The sequence below is a fragment of the Esox lucius genome, chromosome 17 (assembly GCF_011004845.1).
Source record: "Esox lucius isolate fEsoLuc1 chromosome 17, fEsoLuc1.pri, whole genome shotgun sequence".
In the NCBI taxonomy this organism is placed as follows: domain Eukaryota; kingdom Metazoa; phylum Chordata; class Actinopteri; order Esociformes; family Esocidae; genus Esox; species Esox lucius.
Window position 1 is genome coordinate 18,816,174 of NC_047585.1, and position 25,810 is coordinate 18,841,983.

General features: G+C 43.8%; 1 protein-coding gene across 2 annotated transcripts in view; it reads left to right on the forward strand.

Moving 5' to 3' along the window:
- Positions 1 to 25,810, forward strand: part of cdh4 (cadherin 4, type 1, R-cadherin (retinal)) — a 208,541-nt gene that overhangs the window by 166,768 nt on the left and 15,963 nt on the right. For both annotated transcript variants that reach the window (XM_010881866.3, XM_010881867.3), the window contains exons 5-7: positions 4,302 to 4,457; positions 8,241 to 8,385; positions 16,740 to 16,912. In XM_010881866.3, coding sequence (XP_010880168.1) covers positions 4,302 to 4,457; positions 8,241 to 8,385; positions 16,740 to 16,912 — 474 coding nt within the window. The remainder of the gene's footprint in view (positions 1 to 4,301; positions 4,458 to 8,240; positions 8,386 to 16,739; positions 16,913 to 25,810) is intronic.

Here is a 25,810-nt window from a genome sequence, read left to right on the forward strand (position 1 = left end):
CTCCCAGTACTTTGACCCCATGCCTGGTTAAGGTGGACATCTTGTCTGCTCCCAGTACTTTGATCCCAGGCCTGGTTAAGGTGGACATCTTGTCTGCTCCCAGTACTTTGACCTCATGCCTGGTTAAGGTGGACATCTTGTCTGCTCCCAGTACTTTGACCCCATGCCTGGTTAAGGTGGACATCTTGTCTGCTCCCAGTACTTTGACCCCATGCCTGGTTAAGGTGGACATCTTGTCTGCTCCCAGTACTTTGACCCCATGCCTGGTTAAGGTGGACATCTTGTCTGCTCCCAGTACTTTGACCCCATGCCTGGTTAAGGTGGACATCTTGTCTGCTCCCAGTACTTTGACCCCATGCCTGGTTAAGGTGGACATCTTGTCTGCTCCCAGTACTTTGACCCCATGCCTGGTTAAGGTGGACATCTTGTCTGCTCCCAGTACTTTGACCCCATGCCTGGTTAAGTCAAGTAGTAAAAGTCAGGAAGAGACTCATTCAACATGAATATTCTCTTAGCTACCTAAAGCCACAGATGATCTATTGGGTAAACAAATGTTCAGATAGTTGTGACGGCAGAACAATGCCCTTTAAATGATAGTAGCAGTACTAAAGCTAGTCCAAGGTAGCACTTCCAAAGAATGAGTGAGAGTCTGAGGAGAGGCAACAGTGAAGCTAATATTGAAGTACATCACAGTATGTACAGTTCCCATTATTGTATGACATTAGCCTGTAGCTGACTGTAACACAGAATGATCTCTTAGGACTATGAAGCTCAAAGTAGCTTCATAGTTTCAAAGACTACTGAGTACAGTTCTAACCAGGATTTAACCGTGAGCACAAGTGACCACCGAAGATGAGCTTGGGCCCACTGAAGTCAGTTACGACACCGAGCTTCAATCAGTTGAAGACCAAGGTGGGGACACAGATGACCCTCCCCCTGACAGTTTGTGCAGACATTAATCCATTGTGCAAACCCACCGTCAGCCTTCCAGGTAGTCTATTCTCAGACAATCCCATAGTTTAAGAAACTGTTTGTGGAGGCCCGGAGCTGACGTGATTACACTTTGTATGCAGGCTAGTGAATCCGATTAGTCGTACAGCAAAATTCTCTGTCCAAATTCTAGTCAATGGTACTGGACAATCCAGCGGTCTGCTTGACAATTCTACACTCTCTGAGAACATCTGTGACACCTTGTTGTGTGATGATATTTTAGGGTGGCCTTATTTTGTCCCCAGCACAAGGTGAACCTGTCAAATGATCATGCTGTTTAAACAGGTTCTTGATATGTTACACCTGTCAGGTAGATGGATTATATTGGCAAAGGAGAAATTATCACTAACAGGTTGGTCCCTGACCCCAAAGGTATCCCATCTATTTTTAATATTATTAGGATTTTCTAACAAGAAAGAAACCATCATTAGCACTCCATTCAAACACCTCAATTGAGCCGACTCAAGGGATTCCCATGACTCAGGTGCCTCTTCATTTATTCAATGTATCGATATGAAGTGTTCATTAACAGACTCTAAGAATGTGACATGTGGTCTCAGGTGGCCTTAAAGTGGAATTCTGAGGAGCTAGAAGCAGAGACAGCATGACATGTGAAAGCTTTCTGTCTCTTGGAGCCATTAAACCAACGTGTCATCGACAAACAGGGTGGCATTGATGTTCCGTTGAAAAGAGTACACTGCATGCCAGGCTGTGGGATCTGTGAATGCGGAACAAGGGCATGTGGAAATGTTGTTCATTTTAATTAAAATGTTCTCCCTTTCTAATTTCGTCATGTCCAATTTGCTATAACCGCCCTGCCTCATCTCTGCAACACCCAGGAGTTCAGTCCAGGAGTGTGTCCTCCAATTTAACCAAGCCGTCAGTTTTGCTGCTTTGCTGGTACATGCACGTTTGGAGGAGGCTGCATTATCTGGTCAACAACCACAATTGAGATTGCATGTGTCTTACTTCATAATATTATTTCAAGTCTGCAATTATACTTCACATGTCTTAAACCACATTCAGATTTTCATATTTTATTTGTAGTGTGGTATATCCAAATTCAGCCAGTGTAAATAGATTTGTGGGTGAAGGAAGTATTTAGGATTGTATTTGGACCCCCATTAGGATTGTATTAGGACCCCCATAAGGATTGTATTTAGACCCCCCTTAGGATTGTGTTTGGATTCCATTAGGATTGTATTTGCACCCCCATTGCGGTTGCATTTGGACCTCCATTAAGATTGTATTTGGATCCCATTAGGATTGTTTTTGTACCCTCATAGGGATTGTATTAGGACCCCCATTAGGAATGTATATGTACCCCCATTAGGATCGTATTAGTACCCCATTAGGATTGTATTAGTACCCCATTATGATTATATTTGGACCCCTGTTAGGATTGTATCTGGACCCCACTAAGACTGTATTTGGACTCCCATTAGAATTGTATTTGGACCCCCATTAGGATTGCATTTGGACCCCCAATAGGATTGTATTTTGACTCACATTAGGATTGTATTTGAACCCCCAATAAGATTGTATGAGAAGATAGAAGGAGCAGCTACCTTTCCTGAAGTCAACAAAACATAAAACATATTTTATACAGATATCAAACATGAACTAATACAGACATTAAAGGACATACAAAAGAACATTAATAGACAAGTACATTACAAAGATAACATTCAAAATTCTAATCTAACTCTTTCATCACTAACAATAGTTTTTTGTCTGACCTGGTCTTGAAATCCTAATATTTCACAGCACTGTACTGCTTTTAACCTCTCTGCTTTTAAGTCTTTGGTTAAAACATACCTGTTCTCTTTAGCATATTGGTGATTTTTCTTGGGCTGTTTTTACTATTTTACATTTGTGTCTTTGTTTTAAAGTTAATCTTAGTCTAGATGCTCTCTATATGTTTATGGGTTGTTTTGCTGCTTTTATTTTTTATATGTTTGTTCTGTAAAGCACTTTGGTCTGTCTAGCGGCTGTTTAAATGTGCTATATAAATAAATTAACTTGAACTTGAATTTGTACTGATATCATCCTATTATTTATAATTTACATTGTCCTTGGTTCTCCAGTTGATGTCATCACTATGTCATCATTATACCGTCACTAGCCCTAACCTAAATGTGGGTGGAGTCTCAACCCAAGTAGAGCTTTTCATGGAACGAATGGGGAGTTGAGCTATTCAGTTGCATAACAGGTAGGGAGCCAAAACATACAGGAGCCTTTTTTTCATAGTTTCTTATTTCTCTCAGTTATGAAACAAGTCTGATTAGATGAAAAGAGTAATCATCACATAATCGGGATTATAGTCAGTCAGTCACACTCATCCGAGCTGCCTCAGTGCTTTGATTGATATGGCTGCAATAAAATGCCCTACTGCCCACACCTGATCTCAGAAAGATTAAGTATTGCACACAACACATCTAAATTAGCCATTATGTCTCCTGTTTGAATTGATTGAGCAAATGGGAAGGATGACAATGATTGCTCGTGGAAAATAGATTGATCTGGCAGGTAGTGAGTGAGTGTGGGAGGGATGTGTAGGAGAGTTAAGGGAAGGGTATCGTGTTCAAACAGAGAAATGTTTTATTCAAAAGCCAGTTGCCGGTCGACGAATGAAGTAATTTCATTTTCATGCATGATCTCCATCCCCACAGACCAGGAAAATAAGAGGGGGAGAGAGGATTTCTTTTTTCCCATTTCAGTGTGATTACTCCTCCGACTTGTAACCGTGGAGATGGTTCAATCCCCCCAGAGAAAAAAAAGAATTATCTAAACTGAAAAACACAGACCAACCCCCCGCGCACACAGAAAAACCTGTAGAAATGTAAAGAAAAAGGTGTAGACTTTCTACCACTTAGAAGTAAATTAAACGGTACGCCTTATCTGTAATATGTCATCTCACCTTCTGCTGTACCAGTCTGCTGTCACAACGCATTATCACCCCCAGACACGTCTTTTAGTACACGCTCTTCACTTTGTCTCCAACTCGTTCTGTAAAATGTTCTGTGAACTTGGTTCTCCAAGGGCCACTCTTAGTAACGTAGTGTTAGCCTCATTACAGCAGATGTAGCAATAACTCGTAGTACATCTTCTTTAGGATCATGCACATAATAATTCTCCCTGTGAACCACTCTCGAGAGTTTTCGATTGTGACAAACCTGGTGCCTTGGGTGTCTAATTCAATCCAAACAGCCTGATAAGTAAATAAAAAAAAGAGAAAACATGGTGAGGCTACCCTTTTCCGAGTTGTGTTCGGAGTGTTGTTACATGTCATTATTCCTCCCTCTTGATAGATCCGATCAGACCAAGACCAGGAGAAAGGAATCCGCTACAGCATCACTGGTGCAGGAGCAGACCAGCCCCCAAGTGATGTGTACAACATCGACCCTGTTCATGGAAAGATGTTTGTGACCAGACCTCTGGACAGAGAGGAGAGGGCTTCTTACCACGTGAGTCCTCTCATATGTCTTTTTGTCTGCCTGCCTGTCTGTCTGGGAAAGGTATCTGTCATAATCCAGCCCAAGTTATATAGTGAGAAAACAACAGTGATGAATATCTGATCGGGGGTACAGCCTCTTGTGTGCTTTACATGGCAGTCTTGTTTCTGCCAGACATTCATTTTTGACTTACGTGAGGAGTGTGAAATCAAAGACGGGAAGGATTAGTCGTCGATTTCCGCAGCCAGTCAAGCTGTCGATCGGAGTAGATAGACGTTTTCCATCAGTGGCTGGAAGAGAAGCGTGTTGTCTTCCGCTGCTAATGAGTGTGGCGTTCTTGTGGGTGTTGTGTTTGTGTTGTACTCGGGGAAAACATGACACCGTGGGGTGGCCCTCTCTTTGTCTACAGCTGCCTGTTTACCCCCATTGGACGGGAGCGTGCTCACCATGAACTCTGCAGCTGCACGTCCCCTCCTAGACAGCTTCACACTCAGCAGATGTCTGCCTGGTACTCTACACACAGGCGTGCTAACAACAGTGCCACTGTAAATACAAACGGGATACTATTACATATGTAGAACAGCTAATTGAGCATTTGTTTTGCGTCCCGAAAACAGAAATGGCTGTGTGAAAAACACTTAAACTGAGTAGTTCTCCATAAAACAGAGATTAGCAACCAGCTTTTGAAGATCTTGCCATTGTGTCTAATGACCTTCCCGCTCTTGGCAGACCACTCTCGGTCTCCTTGGGACTGAGTCATCCGTCTCTCAGTGTTCCTGCTGGTCTCTTTAGTTCCAGATGACGTCCTGTCTATCAGTCCTCCTGCTGTATCAGTCCCTATTTCAGAGTCTGCCGTCCTGTGGAGGATGAGATGGCGGATGACTGGTCTGGGATTTTTATGAGCAGAGGGAGTTTGTGATCCTGCACCTCTGACCATGGTTAGGGTTAGTAAGTCATAGCTCATTTGTTGCTCGTTAAGACCTAGTGAACTGAACTGGCGGCTGTAAATGACCCTGAGTCTGATTTTATAACCTGGGAGAAGTCTAATGTTCAAGCTTTAAAAGAGCCTGGCATTAGAGCCTTAAAGGAGCCAGCTGTTAGAGCACTAAAGGAGTATGCTGTTAGCCTTAAATGAGCGTGGTGTTAGAGCCTTAAAGGAGCCAGGTGTTAGAGTTTTAAAGGAGCCTGGTATTAGAGCCTTACTGATTTTTAGATATTTAAAGCAGGTTCACAAAATGTCAGTGTTTTTATTAACAAGTAAATATATCTTAGAGAAGGTGACTTAATATATTTGCAATTAGTTAATTTATGCAATTATATTGACAAATGTCACCTTGTCCTGACAACATTTACATAGTTGTCAAAATGCTGAGATGTGGTGAGACTAATCGAAACACACCATATTTGAAGTGAATCTAAAATAAATAAATGAATGGTGAAATGGGAAAATTGATACTTTCAGGTTTTCCCGCCAGGTTTTATGGGGATTATGACGCTTTGACTATTCCTCTGTAATTCCCCTCTATGGTCACACTTGCTATGTCTGTAGTAAGTGAATTTTGATGATAATGCAGAGCTGAACGCTCTGCAGACGACGCGCTCTCAACTCAGCCCAAATGTAATATTGTTTGGCCGTGGCGGCGTAGATTCAGCAGGACCGTGCCCCGGTTGCCGTAGAGCGGTGCGGGGGAAACACTGCTGTGTGTATTTCCGAGTGCGTTTGCGTGCCACCGGTGTTCTGATGAAGAGGATGATGCCCGGGAGGCATGGGACAGACACCGCCCGTGAGTTGCCGTGGCAGCGCTGCTCAACTTGTATCTATGTGTTTTTTCAGTCCCACCCTCCAGCATGATAATGACGGCCCGGAAAAGCACACACATTAGTAGTCCTCACACACTGTTCACACACTGCACACACACTCCTCCGGGCCCCTCAGATCCCATTTCCATTGGCTCCGTCACCCTCCACCCTCCGCGCCCTTCTCACCATGCAGAGCCCACAGCTGAGAAAACAGATTGGACTTGTTTGTTGGTGTTTCTCCCTGTTTGTTTGTTTGTTGTGCTCTGGCCTATGGAAATTCATCGTCTGGGGGAATATTAAGTGGCTGAAGCAACAGGGTTTGAGCACATTTATACGGTCTGCGTTGGTGGGTGGGTGTGTGAGTGGACGTGTGTGTTTGTGTGCGTTTCTGCGTGTGTGTGTGTGTGTGAGAGAGCAGAAGTCAGTCAGTGTGAAGTCTTTCAGCGAGTGTGTTTTTTCCACACTGTATAGATGGGCATAAAAGCAAGATGAGTCATTTTTCCAAGAAGGCAGGTGTCAACGCTGCAGCTAGAGGCCTCTGTGTACCATTCAGTCCTCCAGCACATTCCAAAAAACACTTCCACTCTCTGTGAATAGCTAGAGATTCTGTTAATCACTGTTGTGCTTAGAGTAATACACAACCACTGCCCACATAACTGTCGACCTCCAACATGAGTCCCCTTTGCAAATGTTTTGGTTTTATGTTTTTCCAGAGATTTCGGGAGAGACAATTACGATGTTCTTTGGCACTCGAAGCGTCTCTCCTCCACAACGGTCTCCAGAGCTCGGAGACTTAGTTAACATGAGTACATCCTGACATTGGGTTGCTGCAGCACGGGTGGAGATGAACTCATAGCAGTGTATTGATTCATTTTCATTCCTTCCTCTTATGGTCCCCCATTGTTTCTTTGTGTTTCTCTCTGTATCTGTCTCATTACTGGAATTACACCAGCATGCTCATTCCATCTCTCTTCCCTTTAACATGCGCTTCCTTCCTCCCACTCCCCCGTCTCTGTCCCTCCCCACCCCCTTCACTCCCCCACACACCACTCGTTTCATGCTGTGAAACAAGGACTTTTGTGGAATTGCTTATCTGCTTATCTCAAGACAGTGTGGCTAATCAGTGGTGTTGTTCCACAAACCAACCAGGACAGTGTTTTTTTCCAGGAAGAACAAAAGCTAGAATCCACATGAGTTGTGTTGAATAGAATAGGCTGTCTCTGTGTTCTCTGGTGCTGGCTGTGTGAGTTTAGTAGCACAACAGCCATCTGCACAAACCCCACACACCAATCAACGCAAACCTCAGACAACAACTATGAACACAAGCCACACACAACAACTATCAGCACAACTCCCAAACAACAACTAACAACACAAACCCCACACACCAATCAACACAAACCCCTCAAAAAACAATCAATGCAACCCCCAAACACTAACAACACAAACCCCTGTCAACAGTCCACACAAATCTCAGACAACTGTCAACACAAACACCACACGACAAATATCAACACAAAACCCACACAGAAACTATCAACACAAACCCCACGCAACCACTATCTACAAAAACCCCACACAACAGCAATCAACACAAATCGCTCACAACACCTATTAACACAAACCCCAAAGAACAACTATCAACTAGTGCATTCAAGCAGGCACCCTCCCTCATAACAAATAAGACTGGAATTATAGCTTCGCTTGTAGAGCTTTCAATTAACAAACCCCTCACCACCAGCAATCAGAATCACACTTGTTTAGAAACTGAGATGAGCATGGCCGGAAATTCAATTCACAGAGAAAGTGTTCAATTAAAAAAATACACTTGTAAAACAAATGTAAAATGATTGATTTCCTGGTTGTATGGATGACTGCTGCAGTGGTTGTGTCAAGGTGGCTCCTGTTCTGTTTTCTGTTCATCCATGCTGCATTAGTAATGGTGGAATTAACCCCACTTCTCCAATATTCGTGTTGTTTTGTTGTTGTTTGCAGCTGCGGGCCCATGCTGTGGACATGAATGGGAACAAGGTGGAGAACCCCATAGACCTGTACATCTACGTCATCGACATGAATGACAACCGGCCAGAGTTCCAGAACCAGGTCTACAATGGTTCTGTGGCTGAAGGCTCCAAGCCAGGTACATACACAAGACAATAAAACAGGGAACTGTTCCTATAACATATCTCAGAACTCTGAGTGAGAAAAGGATGATCATTTTAAAGACAGGGAGAAGACAATATCATGGTTGGAGGAGCACTTGTTTTACCCGCCAGACATCGAGACCAGATGTTTGTCTATGTTTTGTTCACACAATGTTCAACTGAAAAGTTTAATCTCAGGAGAATTTCTAAACAACGCAAGCAAAGGAAGGAAAGGAAGAGAGAGAAAACACAAGCACTTCCCAACAATGGTCTCTTGTCAGTGGAGCGTGGGTCTGTTGTCTCTTCTGGACCAAACTGCTAATCAGTGAAGAGAACCAAATGGATTTCAAAAGTCTGTCTTTTCAACTGACTGGTACTTATAAAAACCTGTTGTTATTTAGGATACAGAAGAACAATGTGTGTTTTGTGGTTACAACACTGTCAACTGTGTTAATAAAATACAACACAGGTCACAAATCTTGTTAGCTAATTATTCAGAATTATACATATAGTCTCATGTAACAGCTATCAGTAGCTTTTAGTTTACAGCCCTCAGTAGCTTGTAGTTTACAGCAATTAGGGTCTTGTAGTTTACAGAAATCAGTAGCTTTTAGTTTACAACCATCAGTAGCTAGTAGTTTACAGCCATTAGTAGCTAGAAGTATACAGCCATCAGTAGCTAGTAGTTTATAGCCAGAAATGTTCAAAAGTCATTTTTTGGAAGTCCAAGTCAAGTCTCAAGTCTCTCTTGCCATCTGATCTGTCCCTAACACTGTATTGTTAAATCTTATGAATTCAAAGCATGTCCTGTAGCTACCATCCATACAGTACAGTATCAAAATCAGTTGTAGGATAACTCTATGGGTTCTACTACAATGCAATCTGGGAAAAAGATTATTAAGAACTTTCAATTTCCTAACTGTATTTTTCAAAATGTTGGTATCTGCACCAAAGAATACATGTTTGTCTGTGTTACTAACTGGCTGTAAAGCCCTATCTCATAACCCCAACAACACTTTGCGATGGTTAGCTTGTTACCTGTGACGATATATGCTAAATGTAACGAATTTTTCGCCTTCGTCAATGCATATTTTGATATGCGAGTGCGTGCACATAGGCATAGCGCATGCGTTACATTGCACAGTATACGCTTCCCCAGCGTATATGCGCCAATAGAAGAAAATAGAAATACATTAATTAATTTAGATTTAAAAAGCAATAATTGCATGAAAACTGGTTTTTGACGAGTCTCGAAGCTCGAGTCTAAAGTCTTTTGGGTCGAGTCGCAAGTCAAGTCTGAAGTCAGCTGTTTGTGCGACTTAAGTGCAACTCGAGTCAGAGTCTCAGACTCGAGTCCCCATCTCTGTTTATGGCCATCAGTAGCTAGTAGTTTACAGCGATTAGTATCTTGTAGTTTACAGAAATCAGTAGCTTGTAGTTTACAGCCATCAGTTGCTAGTAGTTTACAGCCATTAGTTGCTTGTAGTTTATAGCCACTAGTAGCTAGATGTATACAGCCACTAGTAACAAGAAGTATACAGCCATCAGTAGCTAGTTGTTTATAGCCATCAATATCTAGTAGTTTACAGCCATCAGTATCTTGTAGTTTACAGAAATCAGTAGCTTGTAGTTTCCAGCCATTCGTAGCTTGTAATTTATAGCCATTAGTATTGTAGCTAGTAGTTTATAGCCATTAGCTTGTTTGATTTGTGAAACACAATGTCCCTCTATTATATGTTAGGATTAACTGGGGCTCTTACTTACTGTATAAGGTGTTATTCTCTTTATTAATTCTTCAATAATTGAATTGCAGTTGGAGTTATGTGGCTAAGCTGTTTTCATAATTGGCTATTTAAGGAAATGAGAGTGAGTCCGTTTTTCATCACTGGTATGTGTTCTGTGGGACGGTTTTCTGGGTCATTTAAGACACAAAGTGGTTCAGCACAGTTTTGATCCAACTTATTTTTCAAACCTTAAACTGCTCTCTTTAGACTGATAATGAAAATGGTCTTCCCTTAATTATTTTCGTTCCATCAGACAGAATGTTTCTCTTCTCAGAGGAAAGGGGGATGTTTTCAGCTCTGATAGAGACCTATGCTTATACTTCTGATGTTCTATCTGTATAAACACATTGAAAGAGACAGACATGCAGAGTGTTGCCAGAAGCTGCAATGCGTATAAAATCAATCCATCAGTGTAACTGGTTTTGAAATAACACAGTTGTCATCCACCACAATGGCCTTACGGCCATCAGGAGACACAGACACAAGCATGTAACTAGTAGCTTCAGAATCAGAAAGGGTTTTATTGCCAAGTAAGTTTCACAAGAAACAAGGAATTTGTTCTGGCCATTGGTGCAACAATCAATACAATACAAAAGGGAAGTAAAAACAAATAAGAACAGTGGACTGAGCATAAACATAGTAGACATGCATGTATAAATGCGGATGACATGTGCTCTTATAAATTACTGAAAATAACAAAAAAGTATATGTAATGTGCAAGATTTTGCCAGTCAAGTGTTGTTTATGTAAGTGTGGAGGGGCAATAGATTTGTCTAGTTGAGTGTTGTGGGGAGTGGGCTATAGTCAGTTTGGTTCCAGGGGCATGTTCATGCGGCCTACTGCTGTAGGAAAGAAACTGTTCCTGTGGTGGGAGGTTTTGGTCCTGATAGACCTTGTGACGGGTGAGCACTGAATAGTAAATTTCTGGGGTGAGTGGGATCAGCCCCAATCTTTGCTGCTCGCCTTTATGTCCTGGAGGTGAGTAGCTTGTGTAGAGACGGCAGATTGTAGCCAATCACCCTCTCTGCAGAGCAGATGATGCGTTGCAGCCTGCCCTTGTCTTTGGCAGTGGCTGCAGTGTACCAGATGGTGATGGAGCAGGTCAGGATGGACTCTATGATGGCAATGTAGGAATGCAACATCATAGTCATTGGCTTGTTGAACTTTTTCAGCTACTATATCATATATGTCAGTAATCACGCTATTACATCACACAGAGAAAGAGTGATCCAGTTTGACCTAATCCAATTGTTATTGGGATTCAGATTGGGGGAAAAATTTGATCTGATCAGTGGTGTATCCATCCAATTGTGATCTGATCAGTGGTCTAACCATCCAATTGTGATCTGATCAGTGGTCTAACCATCCAAATGTGATCTGATCAGTGGTGTATCCATCCAAATGTGATCTGATCAGTGGTGTATCCATCCAAATGTGATCTGATCAGTGGTCTAACCATCCAAATGTGATCTGATCAGTGGTGTATCCATCCAAATGTGATCTGATCAGTGGTGTATCCATCCAAATGTGATCTGATCAGTGGTGTATCCATCCAAATGTGATCTGATCAGTGGTGTATCCATCCAAATGTGATCTGATCAGTGGTGTATCCATCCAAATGTGATCTGATCAGTGGTGTATCCATCCAAATGTGATCTGATCAGTGGTGTATCCATCCAAATGTGATCTGATCAGTGGTGTATCCATCCAAATGTGATCTGATCAGTGGTGTATCCATCCAAATGTGATCTGATCAGTGGTGTATCCATCCAAATGTGATCTGATCAGTGGTGTATCCATCCAAATGTGATCTGATTAGTGGTGTATCCATCCAAATGTGATCTGATCAGTGGTGTATCCATCCAAATGTGATCTGATCAGTGGTCTAACCATCCAAATGTGATCTGATCAATGGTGTATCCATCCAAATGTGATCTGATCAGTGGTGTATCCATCCAAATGTCATCATCCAGATATCCTCTGAGGTTGCCGGAAACCCCATGAGCATTACAAGAGATTGGTTGATTATAGTGAATTGATAGGTAATTCTTTATCCTATTCCCCATCCTAAATCCTATCTCTCATCCTCTACCATCACCCTGGTTCTATATGCCCTCTCTCTCTCATCTCTCATCATATAAACTTATTGGTCTATACCAAAACTATATTATTCTATACCATCTCTGTCATGCTATACTCTGTCTAATTCTATACCATCATTTTTCATTCTATTCCCTATTTCACATCCTATATCCTATCTCTCATCCTATCCCATATTGGTACATCCACCATCTCTCATACTGATGCATCCCCTCCGTGTTGGGCTGAATTCATTTTCTTCTTGGCCCTGTGGCAGACAGACAGGAAGTAGTTCTTTTTTATGGCCCTTTTAGAGAGACACTTCGAAATGACACGGGAAGATCAAAAAATCCAGCTGAGTGCTTTCTCACACACTCAATTTGTCATCACGAGGGGAGGCCTCTTTCTGTCCTGAAGAGTTTTCTAACAGTCAGAGAAAGATTTAAGAGAGTTCCTAGTGCCTCCTGGCCTGGGGGGCTAATTAGACCCAGCTTCATACACAGGAGAGGAGAGATGGAAGCTTGGAGGAGCGCAGGGATTTTTCAATCAGTGTAATGGACCCAGAGTGTGTGACCGACTGCTTGTTCTGAGCTGTGGGCAGGAGAGCACATTGGCCTGGATGATAGTTCACAGGATACCCACTCTGGGAGAGTTTACCCCGAATAGATGTAGTCTCAGACTGGGGAGGGCGTTCAGCAGGAAGAGATGGAGACAGTGATCACTGGCAAGTGGCGAGTGCTCTGCTTGGTTACAAACTCTGCTCTGTTGGATTCACACACAAACACACACACACAGACCCATACCCAGGCATGGATCTCGTAAACACATTTTGCTACCTTGGGGACTATTCATGCCAGAGATATAGAATCTAGTTCTTCTCCCTGAGGTCTATACTTCTGTAATAATCCCTCAGCATAGGAAGTTGCTAAGAAATGTAAAGAGACATTGTCGTTAAAATGTTCTGACTGGCCATGCATTGAGGTGTGAATGCAGCAAGATTTGGAGGTAATTTTCTGGCGGCTGGTTTTTATTGGTCCCTCCCGGGCCTGGCAGGGTGGTGTATGGTCCATGGCGCTGGGTGGAGCCGCGGCATGGTGCGCTAACAGCCCGGGGAGGGCCAGTGGGGCCATTAGAGTCGGCTCTGTGTAGCCAAAGTGCTTTGTGTCCCCTTTATCTCCCTTTCCCCAGACACTCAGACAGAGTGACTCCCACATCCCTCTCCTTCTAACCTCCTCTGCCTCATACTTCTCCTGCCCTTCCCTACCCTCTCCTTCTACAATGGCTACATGGCTCCCCAAATCCCTCTTGTACTCTACTTTCCCCCTCTCCCTCTCCCTCTCCCTCTCTCTCTCTCTCTCTCTCTCTCTCTCTCCCGCTCACTCGCTCGCTTCACGCCTGTTATTGTCCCCAGCTGACCCTCCTGTTCTTGTACTCTACTTCTTTCGTCTCTGCTGGCCCCAGTCTCTCTCGCTCTGTCTTTAGTTGCCTCTCCAGTCTGTCCTCTCGTCCTCTCTACCTTCCCCTTTCTACCCCCGTCTGTTTCCGGAAGGCCCATCCCCACCACTCTCTCTGTCTCCATGTGTGTTTGGAAGGCAGGTGTTAATCCCCGTGCTCAGTAGTGTTGAGTCAGTGGACTGAGCCCTGCAGTGACCTCCACTCCCCCGCTCCCATGTTACCAAATGGCCAACATGTCTGCCTTGCCCGCCACCAGTGAAATGTTCAGCTCCAGTGGTTTTGGTGGAAAAAGCAATTAGGATTTGGAATTAGTTTTCAAATTAAAGAGGAATTAAACAGGCTCAGAGGTTAACCCTTTCAGGCATGGCCACACTCTTAGACAAAGATAACTATTTAAGCTTATTAAGGAATCCCTCTTATTGAAATTAAAGGTGACGGAGTTGACATATGATTCTCTACATCACTTTTTTCCCCCTTAGAAATGAAAGGTTGTTCAAATATTGATGCTCTCCGCTCTGGAATAAGGGTAATTGTTTTTCTTCTCACTCCCTTCTATCTCCCTCTCTCCACTTTTTTTCTTTCCTTGGGCAAAGTGACACATCCTGCTTTGAAACTTAATGAAGTTTGAAATAGAATTCTCAGCTACAATTATCCTGTTGATGCAGGCTGTCACGGGAATGATGGTGCCATCTCTGCCCAATTATGAAAGCCAATAGAACTGACACCTGTAGTTGTAAGGGCCCACCAGGTGTCTCCTCTACTGCTTGTCTAAAATTCAGTGTCTTTCTATCCTATTCTGTCCTACTTCTGTCCTTGCTCCTTTTTCGGGAACCTGATCTATAGCAAAACTGACCTTACATCAGTTCCAATTGTTCTCCTTCCTGTTTTTTCTCCTGCCCTCTCTCTTTCTCTATCTCACTCTCTCCTTTCTCTCTCTCTCTCTTTGCTTTTCTCTTCCTCTACCTCTGTTTGTCTGTATGTCTCTCGCTGTCTCCTCTCCTCTTGGTTTGTAACTCCTTATCCGTTACAACAACTCTAGCGTGTGTGTGCTCCCCGCCTCTCTCTGCATTGGCTTCTCTGTGCCCATAAGCTGACAGGAGCTGAGCTCTCCTCCTCCTCATACAGCAGCAGAAGCAGCAGTAGCAGCCTTTAAATGGCCGTCTGATGGAGAGTGACATTTACCCTGAGCTGGGGAATGGAACAAGGTGATCTCTCCCTTCTCCTGCACAGAGTGCTCCTAATTGCCTGGTCACATTTGTGAGCCGGGCTGACAAGCTCTCACAAATCAATAATTCTGCTGGGGAAGATGGGGACACGGCCCTTTCACCCATCCCACCCCACCCCCCCATCATCCCCTCCTCCGCTACACACACGTAGTCAGACACACGCCACCCCACCCCCCCATCATCCCCTCCTCCACTACACTCAAGTAGTCAGACACACGTCACCCCACCCCCCCATCATCCCCTTCTCCGCTACACACACGTAGTCACACACACGCCACCCCACCCCCCATCATCCCCTCCTCCGCTACACTCAAGTAGTCAGACACACGCCACCCCACCCCCCCATCATCCCCTCCTCCGCTACACTCAAGTAGTCAGACACACGCCACACCACCCCCCCATCATCCCCTCCTCCGCTACACACACGTAGTCAGACACACGCCACCCCACCCCCCCATCATCTCCTCCTCCGCTAAACACACGTAGTCAGACACACGCCACACCACCCCCCCATCATCCCCTCCTCCGCTACACACACGTAGTCAGACACACGCCACCCCACCCCCCCATCATCCCCTCCTCCGCTACACACACGTAGTCAGACACACGCCACCCCACCCCCCATCATCCCCTCCTCCGCTACACACACGTAGTCAGACACACGCCACCCCACCCCCCCATCATCCCCTCCTCTGCTACACACACGTAGTCAGACACACGCCACCCCACCCCACCCCCCCATCATCCCCTCCTCCGCTACACACACGTAGTCAGACACACGCCACCCCACCCCCCCATCATCCCCTTCTCCGCTACACACACGTAGTCAGACACACGCCACCCCACCCCCCCATCATCCCCTTCTCCGCTACACACACGTAGTCAGACACACGCCACCCCACCCCCCCATCATCCCCTCCTCCGGTACACTCGTAGTCAGACACACGCCACACCACCCCCCCATCATCCCCTTCTCCGCTACACACACGTAGTCAGACACACGCCACCCCACCCCCCCATCATCCCCTTCTCCGCTACACACACATAGTCAGACACACGCCACCCCACCCCCCCATCATCCCCTTCTCCGCTACACACACGTAGTCAGACACACGCCACCCCACCCCCCCCATCATCCCCTCCTCCGGTACACTCGTAGTCAGACACACGCCACCCCACCCCCCCATCATCCCCTTCTCCGCTACACACACATAGTCAGACACACGCCACCCCACCCCCCCATCATCCCCTCCTCCGGTACACTCGTAGTCAGACAAACGCCACACCCACCCTCCACCCCCTCATCCACTCCACCCACATGCCCTCCAACGCTACGCACGTAGTCAGACACACGCCACCCCCACTGTCAGCCTTAAATGGCCGTGTTTACCCGTGTTTCAAAGACAAATAGGCAGAGAGCATCAGAGCATTAAGGGCAGCAGCCGTGGCGCTGAAGGCTGAAATAATGGATGGTGGAGATGACAGAAGAGCCAGTGCTGCTCATTACTAAATGGACTCTGTAGGAGGGCGCTTCACCCTGCCAGCCAGCCAGCTACGCATAGGAATGGAATGAGTGGGGGGCTTTTTCACACAGTTTGTGTTGTCGACTTATTTCCTCCAGGAGCCCTCCCTCTCTGTATGTTGTGTGTGTTGTGTGTGTTGTGTACGTGATGACGGGGGGAAATTAAGAGTTGGTATGACAACTCTGTGCCCTGTGCCTGTGCCAGTACGAGGTGTTTCTTTCTGCGGTGCTTCACGAGTCACCGTCTCTAACTGTCGCCTTCCGGCTGTCCTCCCTGTTGGCAGGCACGTCGGTGATGCGGGTGACGGCCAACGACTCGGATGACGACACCACGGCCAACGGGATGGTGCGCTACCGGATCCTGTCCCAGACGCCCCACATGCCCATCCCCAACATGTTCACCATTAACAGTGAAACGGGGGAGATCGTCACCGTGGCGGCCGGCCTGGACAGGGAGGTCAGTAGCACAACAAGGTCACGCGCTGTCGGCTGGGAAGCGCCGGGGGAGGAGAGGGTATGGACGTCTTGTTGGATTGGGTCCTTGTCAGCCTGTTCCAGCACATCCCCGTGGTTACAGTATGCGGACATGCTCCTGTGCACTGTATCTCCTTGGGTCAGGAGTGACATAACAAACCTTACAACTTCACTGTATTACTTCTAGTCATTTCTGCCTTTAATACTGGCTACAGAAACTCAGGACTCACTCCCTCTCTGCACCTTAAACCGCATGAGCAAAAGTCAGACAGGACTGGGCTTAATTCCTATCTATATTCAAGTCTATTCAGGAACTGAATTGTATTATTCATGGGTTGAGACTTTTCATGTCCAATTCAGTGGACAGGGGTTGAAATGGAATTGACCCAGACTTTGCAAACCGCGCTGCTAATGGCTATAGAATGGGGTCATGGGAATAGATTTCACCTGATTCATCCTCTGCCCCCCCCCCCCACCTCATCACTCCAGGTGTATGCTCCGCCTTCCCCGAACCTTCGTAGATCTCTAATGAGTGAGGTCGCAGAGAGGTCACTCCCCACCCATTGCCGTCATGTCCCACTCCTGCCCACTCTGGCACATATTGGTCCCGCCTTCCGTGTTACTGTGACCCCGTGTGACCCAGCGCGGTATTGCTTGGTGTGCCGAATCACGGTGTCTGGTCTAGTCAGAGTCACTTCAGTCACGGTGAATTTCGGATCATTTCGCTTGTTTTTCACCAGCATGCATGTGATGACTGTGCACCCCGAGTGAAGCCTGCTAGCAGATAGAAACCTTGTTAGTTAGGGGAATGCTCAAAGAAAATATAATTGCCTACCAAAACAAGACTGGTGAAGACATTTGGAATGGGTGATGACAGGGTCTGACCCCATCAATGAAGTAAATGCAGGAATATTAAAGACCACACAGAATAAAGGCATTTAAGATTTTGTAAGAAAATATTAAATGGTCCTCTGCTTAGCCAGATCAGAGACAGAGAGCATGCTCCAGGTGAAGGCCTGTCTCAAATATGGAGCTGTGACATGATGAACTTGCCCCATAAGAACAGACTATGACATCTAATCACACTATACATGAAGTTTGCCATGTCTAACAAGCACAGGAACGTTTGGGTACCGAGCTCTCATACAGGCCACACATACAACTCGCTTCCGACCTGGACTAAGTTTAAATAGATTCTGGACCACATGCATTTATTAATTATTACAATTTGTACTTTTAATATGTTCACCCGGCACAGCCAGAAGAGGACTGGTCACCCCTCTGAGCCTGGGTCCTCTCTAGGTTTCTTCCTAAATTTTGGCCTTCTTAGGGAGTTTTTCCTAGCCACTGAAATTCAACACTACTGTTGTTTGCTCCTTGGGGTTTAAGGCCAGGTATTTTGTAAAAGCACTTTGTGACAGCTGCTGATGTAAAAAGGGCTTTATAAATACATTTGATAGACTGATTTGAACTCCATTTCCAAAAAAGTTCTAAAATTGACATGTATTTTTCCAAAAACAATAACCTTTCACAGTTTCAACATTTGATATGTTTTCTTTGTACTATTTTCAATTAAATATATGGATAAATTATTTGCACATCATTGCATTCTGTTTTTATTCACATTTTATGCAGCATCCCAACTTTTTGAGAGTGTCCAAAATGACCTATTGACATGTTGTTATCCTGCAACTTGCTTTTGACATGGAAGACGTACAGGGGAAAAAGCTGTGCAGCTCTTTGCTAAAATTGGAAAATCCCAGTGTGGCCCTTGTGTGAAAATGACATAACTGCACATAGCTGGGCTATACATTGTTTGAGATTTATTTTTACATTATCATGACATTACCAACTGGATTTTAATAATGTAACAAGTTGTGTGTATCCAGTATACACTGAATATGAATTTTCTCTTCTTTAGAAGAAAAAAGTATTGAATGTGTTATTATTCCTTTTTCCCCTCAGTTAAACCGATCTGCATGAGTAAAGGTGAATACAAATATTAACCTGCTTAAATAATTTTTTATATAAATGCTATACAGCAAATATATGGTGAGAGACCAACATGCTTTGACTTTTCACATTAAGTTAACAAAGAAAAAATATAGCCTACAGTGACAGATGATTGGGGCTTACCAAAACATAAGAAAACATTATCATTCTTCAGTGCACGCTGTTAATTAAATCGCATGAAAACATTCATAAAACACTTTGCCTACGTTTTACCCATTTACTTCATGTTTCCCCCCGATGACAATAGGTTTCTGTGGCTCTGAGCCCAGCGTCAGCAGCAGAAAATAGAACCCAGCATATCTTTTCAGCTCGAAGCTGCAGGAGGAAGTAACGCAACAGCGGGAATTTAGCTGCTTTCATTCATTGCGACGAGACCCATTCTCCTGACACTCTTTTTCAAGGCAACACTAAACATTTGATGCTGCACTATATAGTTTCATAAAGCACAAAATAACATGCCGTATCATTATGATATTATTTGATCGTCGCTTAGTCAGAAGATTTTCATATGGGCATAAAAGCACAAAAGCTTGTCTAAACCTTTCAACTCTGGCAACACAAGTCTGTCACTGTCACATATAGTTTATATTCTGTGGTTTTCCATTAGATCTCCATACTTTAGAAACCATACTGATGTGACCTATATGAAAAACAAAAGACTGCTGGCTCCCAGGATTCTTGGCTAATATCTGATTTCTGGTGAATATTCAAGAATATAAACCCAGTGCGAGTTCTGTGTCCATGCTCTCCACTCATTGAAGTGTACATTACATGAACACGTTGAACTGTATCATTCTGACACTGGAATAAATGTTCATGAAGGCGTGGTCTCTGTTCTCTGGTCTCCAACACAGTTGAACTGAAGGCAGCCAGCCTCATTAGTCCAGACACAGCATCAGCCTGGTCCTCCCGTCTTCCTAAAAGTGGGACACACCTGGTGGTTCATCCACGGACACACTCAAATATCAACACATGTAAGGAGGCACATCCCAGCATGCCAACACACGGACACACACACACACACATTGAGCGCTGTAGCAGCTAATCCTCTTCATCAGTAGCACTGGTGTCTAATTGGAATATTCATGTGTTAATTAAGGGGTGAGCGAGCCTCTTCACCATAGAGGAGAGGAGGGGAACCGGAAGGGCGCCTCATTGTCACCCGGCCATGATTATTTCTGAATGCCAATTACCCTCCCACTCCCTACACCTTGACCTCACCTCTCCCATGGCCTTGTGCCGCCTCGCATTTCAGCAGAGGGACTAACAAGCAGGATAAGCTGTGTCTGGGTCCCTTTTCCTCTGCTTGAGAAATAGAGCTACTCTACATAGCCTCTTGTGATTGCTCTGCCTCTGGTGATATTATGTTCCGGTGCAGTGTGTAGCCTGTTCTGTAGTGTTCCGGTGCAGTGTGTAGCCTGTTCTGTAGTGTTCCGGTGCAGTGTGTAGCCTGTTCTGTAGTGTTCCGGTGCAGTGTGCAGCCTGTTCTGTAGTGTTCCGGTGCAGTGTGTAGCCTGTTCTGTAGTGTTCCGGTGCAGTGTGTAGCCTGTTCTGTAGTGTTCCGGTGCAGTGTGCAGCCTGTTCTGTAGTGTTCCGGTGCAGTGTGTAGCCTGTTCTGTAGTGTTCCGGTGCAGTGTGTAGCCTGTTCTGTAGTGTTCCGGTGCAGTGTGCGGCCTGTTCTGTAGTGTTCCGGTGCAGTGTGTAGCCTGTTCTGTAGTGTTCCGGTGCAGTGTGTAGCCTGTTCTGTAGTGTTCCAGTGTGTAGCCTGTTCTGTAGTGTTCCGGTGCAGTGTGTAGCCTGTTCTGTAGGGTTCCAGTGTGTAGCCTGTTCTGTAGTGTTCCAGTGCAGTGTGTAGCCTGTTCTGTAGTGTTCTGTAGTGGTGTGTAGCTTCTTTATAGCCGTGTTTAGCTGCCTGTAGCGGTGTGTAGTGTTGTGTAGTTGTCTGTAGTGGTGTGTATCTGTTTTTATCGGTGTGTAGCAGTCTGTAGCTGTCTGCAGCAATGTGTAGCATTGTGTATATGTCTGCAGTGATGTGTAGCTGTCTGTGGCAGTGTGTTGCTTTGTGTAGCTGTCTGTTGCTGTGTGTAGAGGTGAGTAGCTTTGTGTGGCCGATGTGTCCAGCATTTTGTAGCGTTCTGTAGCTGTGTCTACCACTCTGTGACTGTCCATAGCTGTGTGTAGCATTTTGTAGGATTCTGTAATGTGTGTGGCTATCTGTAGTGGTGTGTAGCTGTGTGTAGTTGTAATGTAAAATAAACTGCAGCCTGCTGTGTGTCAGAGAGCTGTCCTGGGGTCGAGTGGCCTGGGCTGTCTCAGTGATCTCTGGGCCTGGCAGGAGTGACGCGGCCATTGCTTTTCATTCCCCTAGACCACCGCAGCCTCTCAGGCCTGGCTGTGCACAGTGCAGGGCATGATGCTGGGCGGAGCTGCTGACTCATGTCCAGGTTGGACAGTGTCAGCTCTGCTCTGTCTGGTTAGGGCAGTGATTGGACACTGTGTTTGAGATTGTCCCCATGGGGAAAGGAATGCCAGGCAGGGTACTCTGGATGCTTAGGGTTTCTGTGTCCAGTAGCTGTTTTTTCAAGGAGATTAAAGGGGCAATTCACTCATAACCACTCATTCTGACAATATACGTTCTGAAATAAGCCAAACATGAGAGAACAATATATGCCGTGATATTTTTGTTATGTTATGATGAGTTAACAAGCAGCATGAGACATTTGGTATTGAAACCTGTTGATTCAAGTATTCCTGAATGATCTTTTGGGGGAAACCCTAGCGGTTTTCTGAAGAACTCTTTGCATTTGACCGTTGAGGGGGTTCTTCATCAAAAGGATCTATGAGGAACCATTAAAATCAGTTGTTTGAAATGTGCCTTTACATTTCTCCCTTAAATAAGTGTTCCCACTGCGTTCCATTGACGAATTCTGACAGGATCCTCCAAGACACTTTTCTTTTTAGAGTGAAGAAAATGCAAAGCAAATGTCTCTCTAGACAGGCCCTGGTTGACAAGATTCGTGCTTACCTCCGTGGCTGTGTAGCTAGAAAACATATCTACACAGTAAAAAGCAAAGTCAATGTCAGTGAAGTAGTTAGTTAAATCGCCTAAAACAAACTGTACCGTCAATATAGTGTAACAAATGTACTATGGTCTGTAGCGGTGTGTACTGTTCTGTAGCGGGCTCTAGCAATGTGTAGTGTTCTGTAGCTGTCTGTAGTGGTCTGTAGTATTCAGTAGCTGTCTGTAGCTGTTTGTAGCGTTGTATAGTGATGTGTAGTTTTCTGTAGCTGTGTCTAGCATTGTGTAACTGTTTGTAGCAATGTGTAGCACTCTGTAGCTCTGTCACTGTGTGTAGCGTTCCTGTAGCTATTTGCAACCCAAGTCCACAAGCAGGGAGACAGTGAGGGAGATGTAGGAACTGTTCTATATCATGGTAAATGGAGGAAGAAAGCCGTACTGAGAACATGATTCAAAATTAGATTTGTACTCCTTTTTTTTATCAGAAAGCTAATACCATGACTCCTTATTAATTCAGCCACTTCGTTAACTACAAAGTCAAACCAAATGACTAACTAGATCCATTCTATCCTGATTTTCAAATACGCGAGTCACGTGACCAGGCCTAGCTATTCTGGGTAACTAAATAATTGGGTTCATTGTGGGAAAATAGACAGATCAAATGAAAAGCATTCTGCTTTATTTTCTAACTAGTTTCACAAGTTCAATGATATTCAATTAAAAACCAGCTACAAATATTAAAATGTAAAAAATAAAATAGACGAATACCCAGTATACTGAAAATAGTAAAGACAGTATTTAAAAAAACAATATCTAAATATCCTCTAAATATCCTGAGAGACTAAGGTATGTTATAGGCCCAAGCCTATAAATGTTAGGGTTAAAGTTTAGAGTAGGTACAAGCACTAACCCTGGTCAAATCTGAAATGCAAGTGAGGCAATAACATAATTTATGCCTTGGGGCTGGATATCTTTCTCCAGAAGAAGATTCCTGACAAAAAGATAAACGGCAACCTGAATATTTAGCAGGTGCTCTTGTGCTCAATCTTGCTCTGAGAGCTGCAGTCACTGGGGTGGAGGGAGTGTCTCTGGGTTAAATGTGAGTCAGTGGCTGTTTGAGGGAGATTGTAAGTGACAGGGTAATCACTGTGGTCAGTAGCAGACTGACAGGCCGGAACACAAACCACAGAACAAATACACAATGCACTAGTTCAGTGCTCAATCACGCTCTCTTTCTCTTCCTCACATTTACATTCTGCCACTGTCTAATGCACAAACACACACACTCAGCTCAGATTTAGTGAATTTTCTGTTGAAAGGGCATATTCCCAAAGCTCACCTAATTAATGTACTAATTACTAATGTTGGCAATGATACATTGGTATCATATAAACACAACATCTCGACCCAATCTACAATGAGCAGCTTCCGGATGTATCAACTTCCTCTGTATTAGTCTGTTCATAAAATACTGCAAGGTCCAGCATTCCCGGAAGGCGTAGAACTGCCACCCAAACAAAATGTTGATCTATTAAAATGCAAGAAGTTATATTTAAACCGAAATGAAAACTTTCAAAAAAAAAGGTTCTTTTTGAAACGTTCATCATGCCATTATTTTGCTGTTGTTTTGTGCCTGGTTGTACTAATTACAAGCAAGCACAAAAAAACTGTTTCTTTGGATAAAGCACAGATGTACCCACTATGTAATTATAACAGAGTATGGACACGTTTATCATGCTAACGAACAATAACATAAACACACATTTCCTACTGGAAATAACTTTTTCCAGTGATAATTTCCTTTTCACAGCTACCTTAACAAGTGGCAAAAACACCAACATTAACATTTGTTTACTCGTAGAACTTTTTCCAGTTGATAATTTCCTTTTGAGAAAATTGTCTTCTTAACTTTCCAAAAAATCGAAACATTCATTAGAACACACAGTGGCATCCAAAAAAAGGACGCCACTGTTTGTTCTACTCAATGTTCAGTAGACAGAATAACAGCAAAGCGTCTAAATTTGCATTTCTTTGGGCTGTTTAAAGTTTTGGTGTTTACCCAGGTGTTGTCTGGTAACATCAGTCTTATTTTTTTGAGAACATTGGCTTCCTTCCTGATCTCAAACATAGGCCAAGTTTGCACCCATACGGAAATCAGCTGTTTCGTATAGTGGTTGAAATAATGATCGTGTACCCGGTCAAGGGAGAGAGTAATTCAGTTATTTATTGCAGCATGATAGTCTATTGTTCATGATGTTACAGACTCGGTGTTCATACAAAATGTCTTACAAACTTCCGGTCGTATCTCAGCTTTATAGACATCCCAACCTGCAATACACATCCCAGTACTGTAAAGCACATTGCTTATTTACTGTTGGGGCTTCCTGTGTACAGATAAACAGATGGTCTTTTGTTCTCTAAACATAATACCCTTAACATATATTTAAAAATTCATTATCATACACAGCTCTGGAAAAAAAAGAGACCACTGCAAAATTATCAATTTCAATGGTATTACTATTCATAGGAATGTATTTGAGTAAAATTAACATTTTTGTTTTATTCTATAAACTACTGACAACATTACACCCAAATACCAAATAAAAATATTGTCATTTAGAGTATTTATTTGTAGAAAACAACAACTGGTTAAAATAACCACAAAAATATGCATTGTTTTCAGACCTCAAATAATGCAAAGAAAACGAATTCATATTCATTTTTCAACAACAAAATACTAATGTTTAACTGAGGAAGACCTTAGAAATGAATATTTGGTGGAATAACCCTGATTTTTTATCACAGCTTTCATGCGTCTTGGCATGATCTCCACCAATCTGTCACATTGCTGTTGGGTGACTTTATGCCAATCCTGGCACAAAAATTAAAGTAGCTCGGCTCTTGGTCAAATTACAGAGGTTTTCAATGGGGTTCAGGTCTGGAGATTGGGCTGGCCATGACAGGGTCTTGATCTGGTGGTCCTCCTTCCACACCTTAATTGACCTGGCTGTGTGGCATGGAGCATTGTTTTGTAGAGGGGTCAAATACTTATTTCACTCATTAAAATGCAAATCAATTTATAACATTTTTGACATGGTTTTCTGAATTTTTTTGTTGTTAGTCTTTCTGTCACTGTTCAAATAAACCTACCATTAAAATTAGAGACTGATCATTTCTTTTTCAGTGGACAAACGTAAGAAATCAGCAGGGATCAAATAATTTGTTTCCCTCCCTGTATGTTTACAACAAATATGCTCTAATAAGACATATAAGTTACATACATATATAGCCATTTATTACATTTCTGTATGGGCAGTCTCTTTCTGACAGTTGACTCATGCACACCAACATTAATTGTGGCAAGGGAGGCCTGTAGATCCCTTAATGTTACCCTGGGGTTCTATGAGACATCTATAAGCATCTTTTGGACAGTGGAATGTTGTACTTCAAATTCAAATTGCTTGGAAATAGGTTTGTAATCCCTCTGAGACTCATGGACATCAATAATCTTTCTTCTGAGGGCTTCTGAGGGTCTTCTGATCTGGGCATGATGTGTTACCACACACCCATGTGGTTATGGCCAGACCAAACCAGGATCTGTATATCAATCACTGCCTATTTGTGTGTTTTTACATGACTGTGTGGGTGAAACAAATCTCACTGACCCGGAAATCTCTTAAATATGATACAAACTAACAAAGGATCCCCCAGGGTGAAATGCTTCTTCAATGTTTTCCTAGTAGAACGGTTGTATTTCATTTTCCTGACAGTTAACTTATTTCCCTATTTGGATCTTTTACCAAAGAGCTGAAAACCAAGTCTTCCTCTCAAGCTCCAAACAGTGACCAG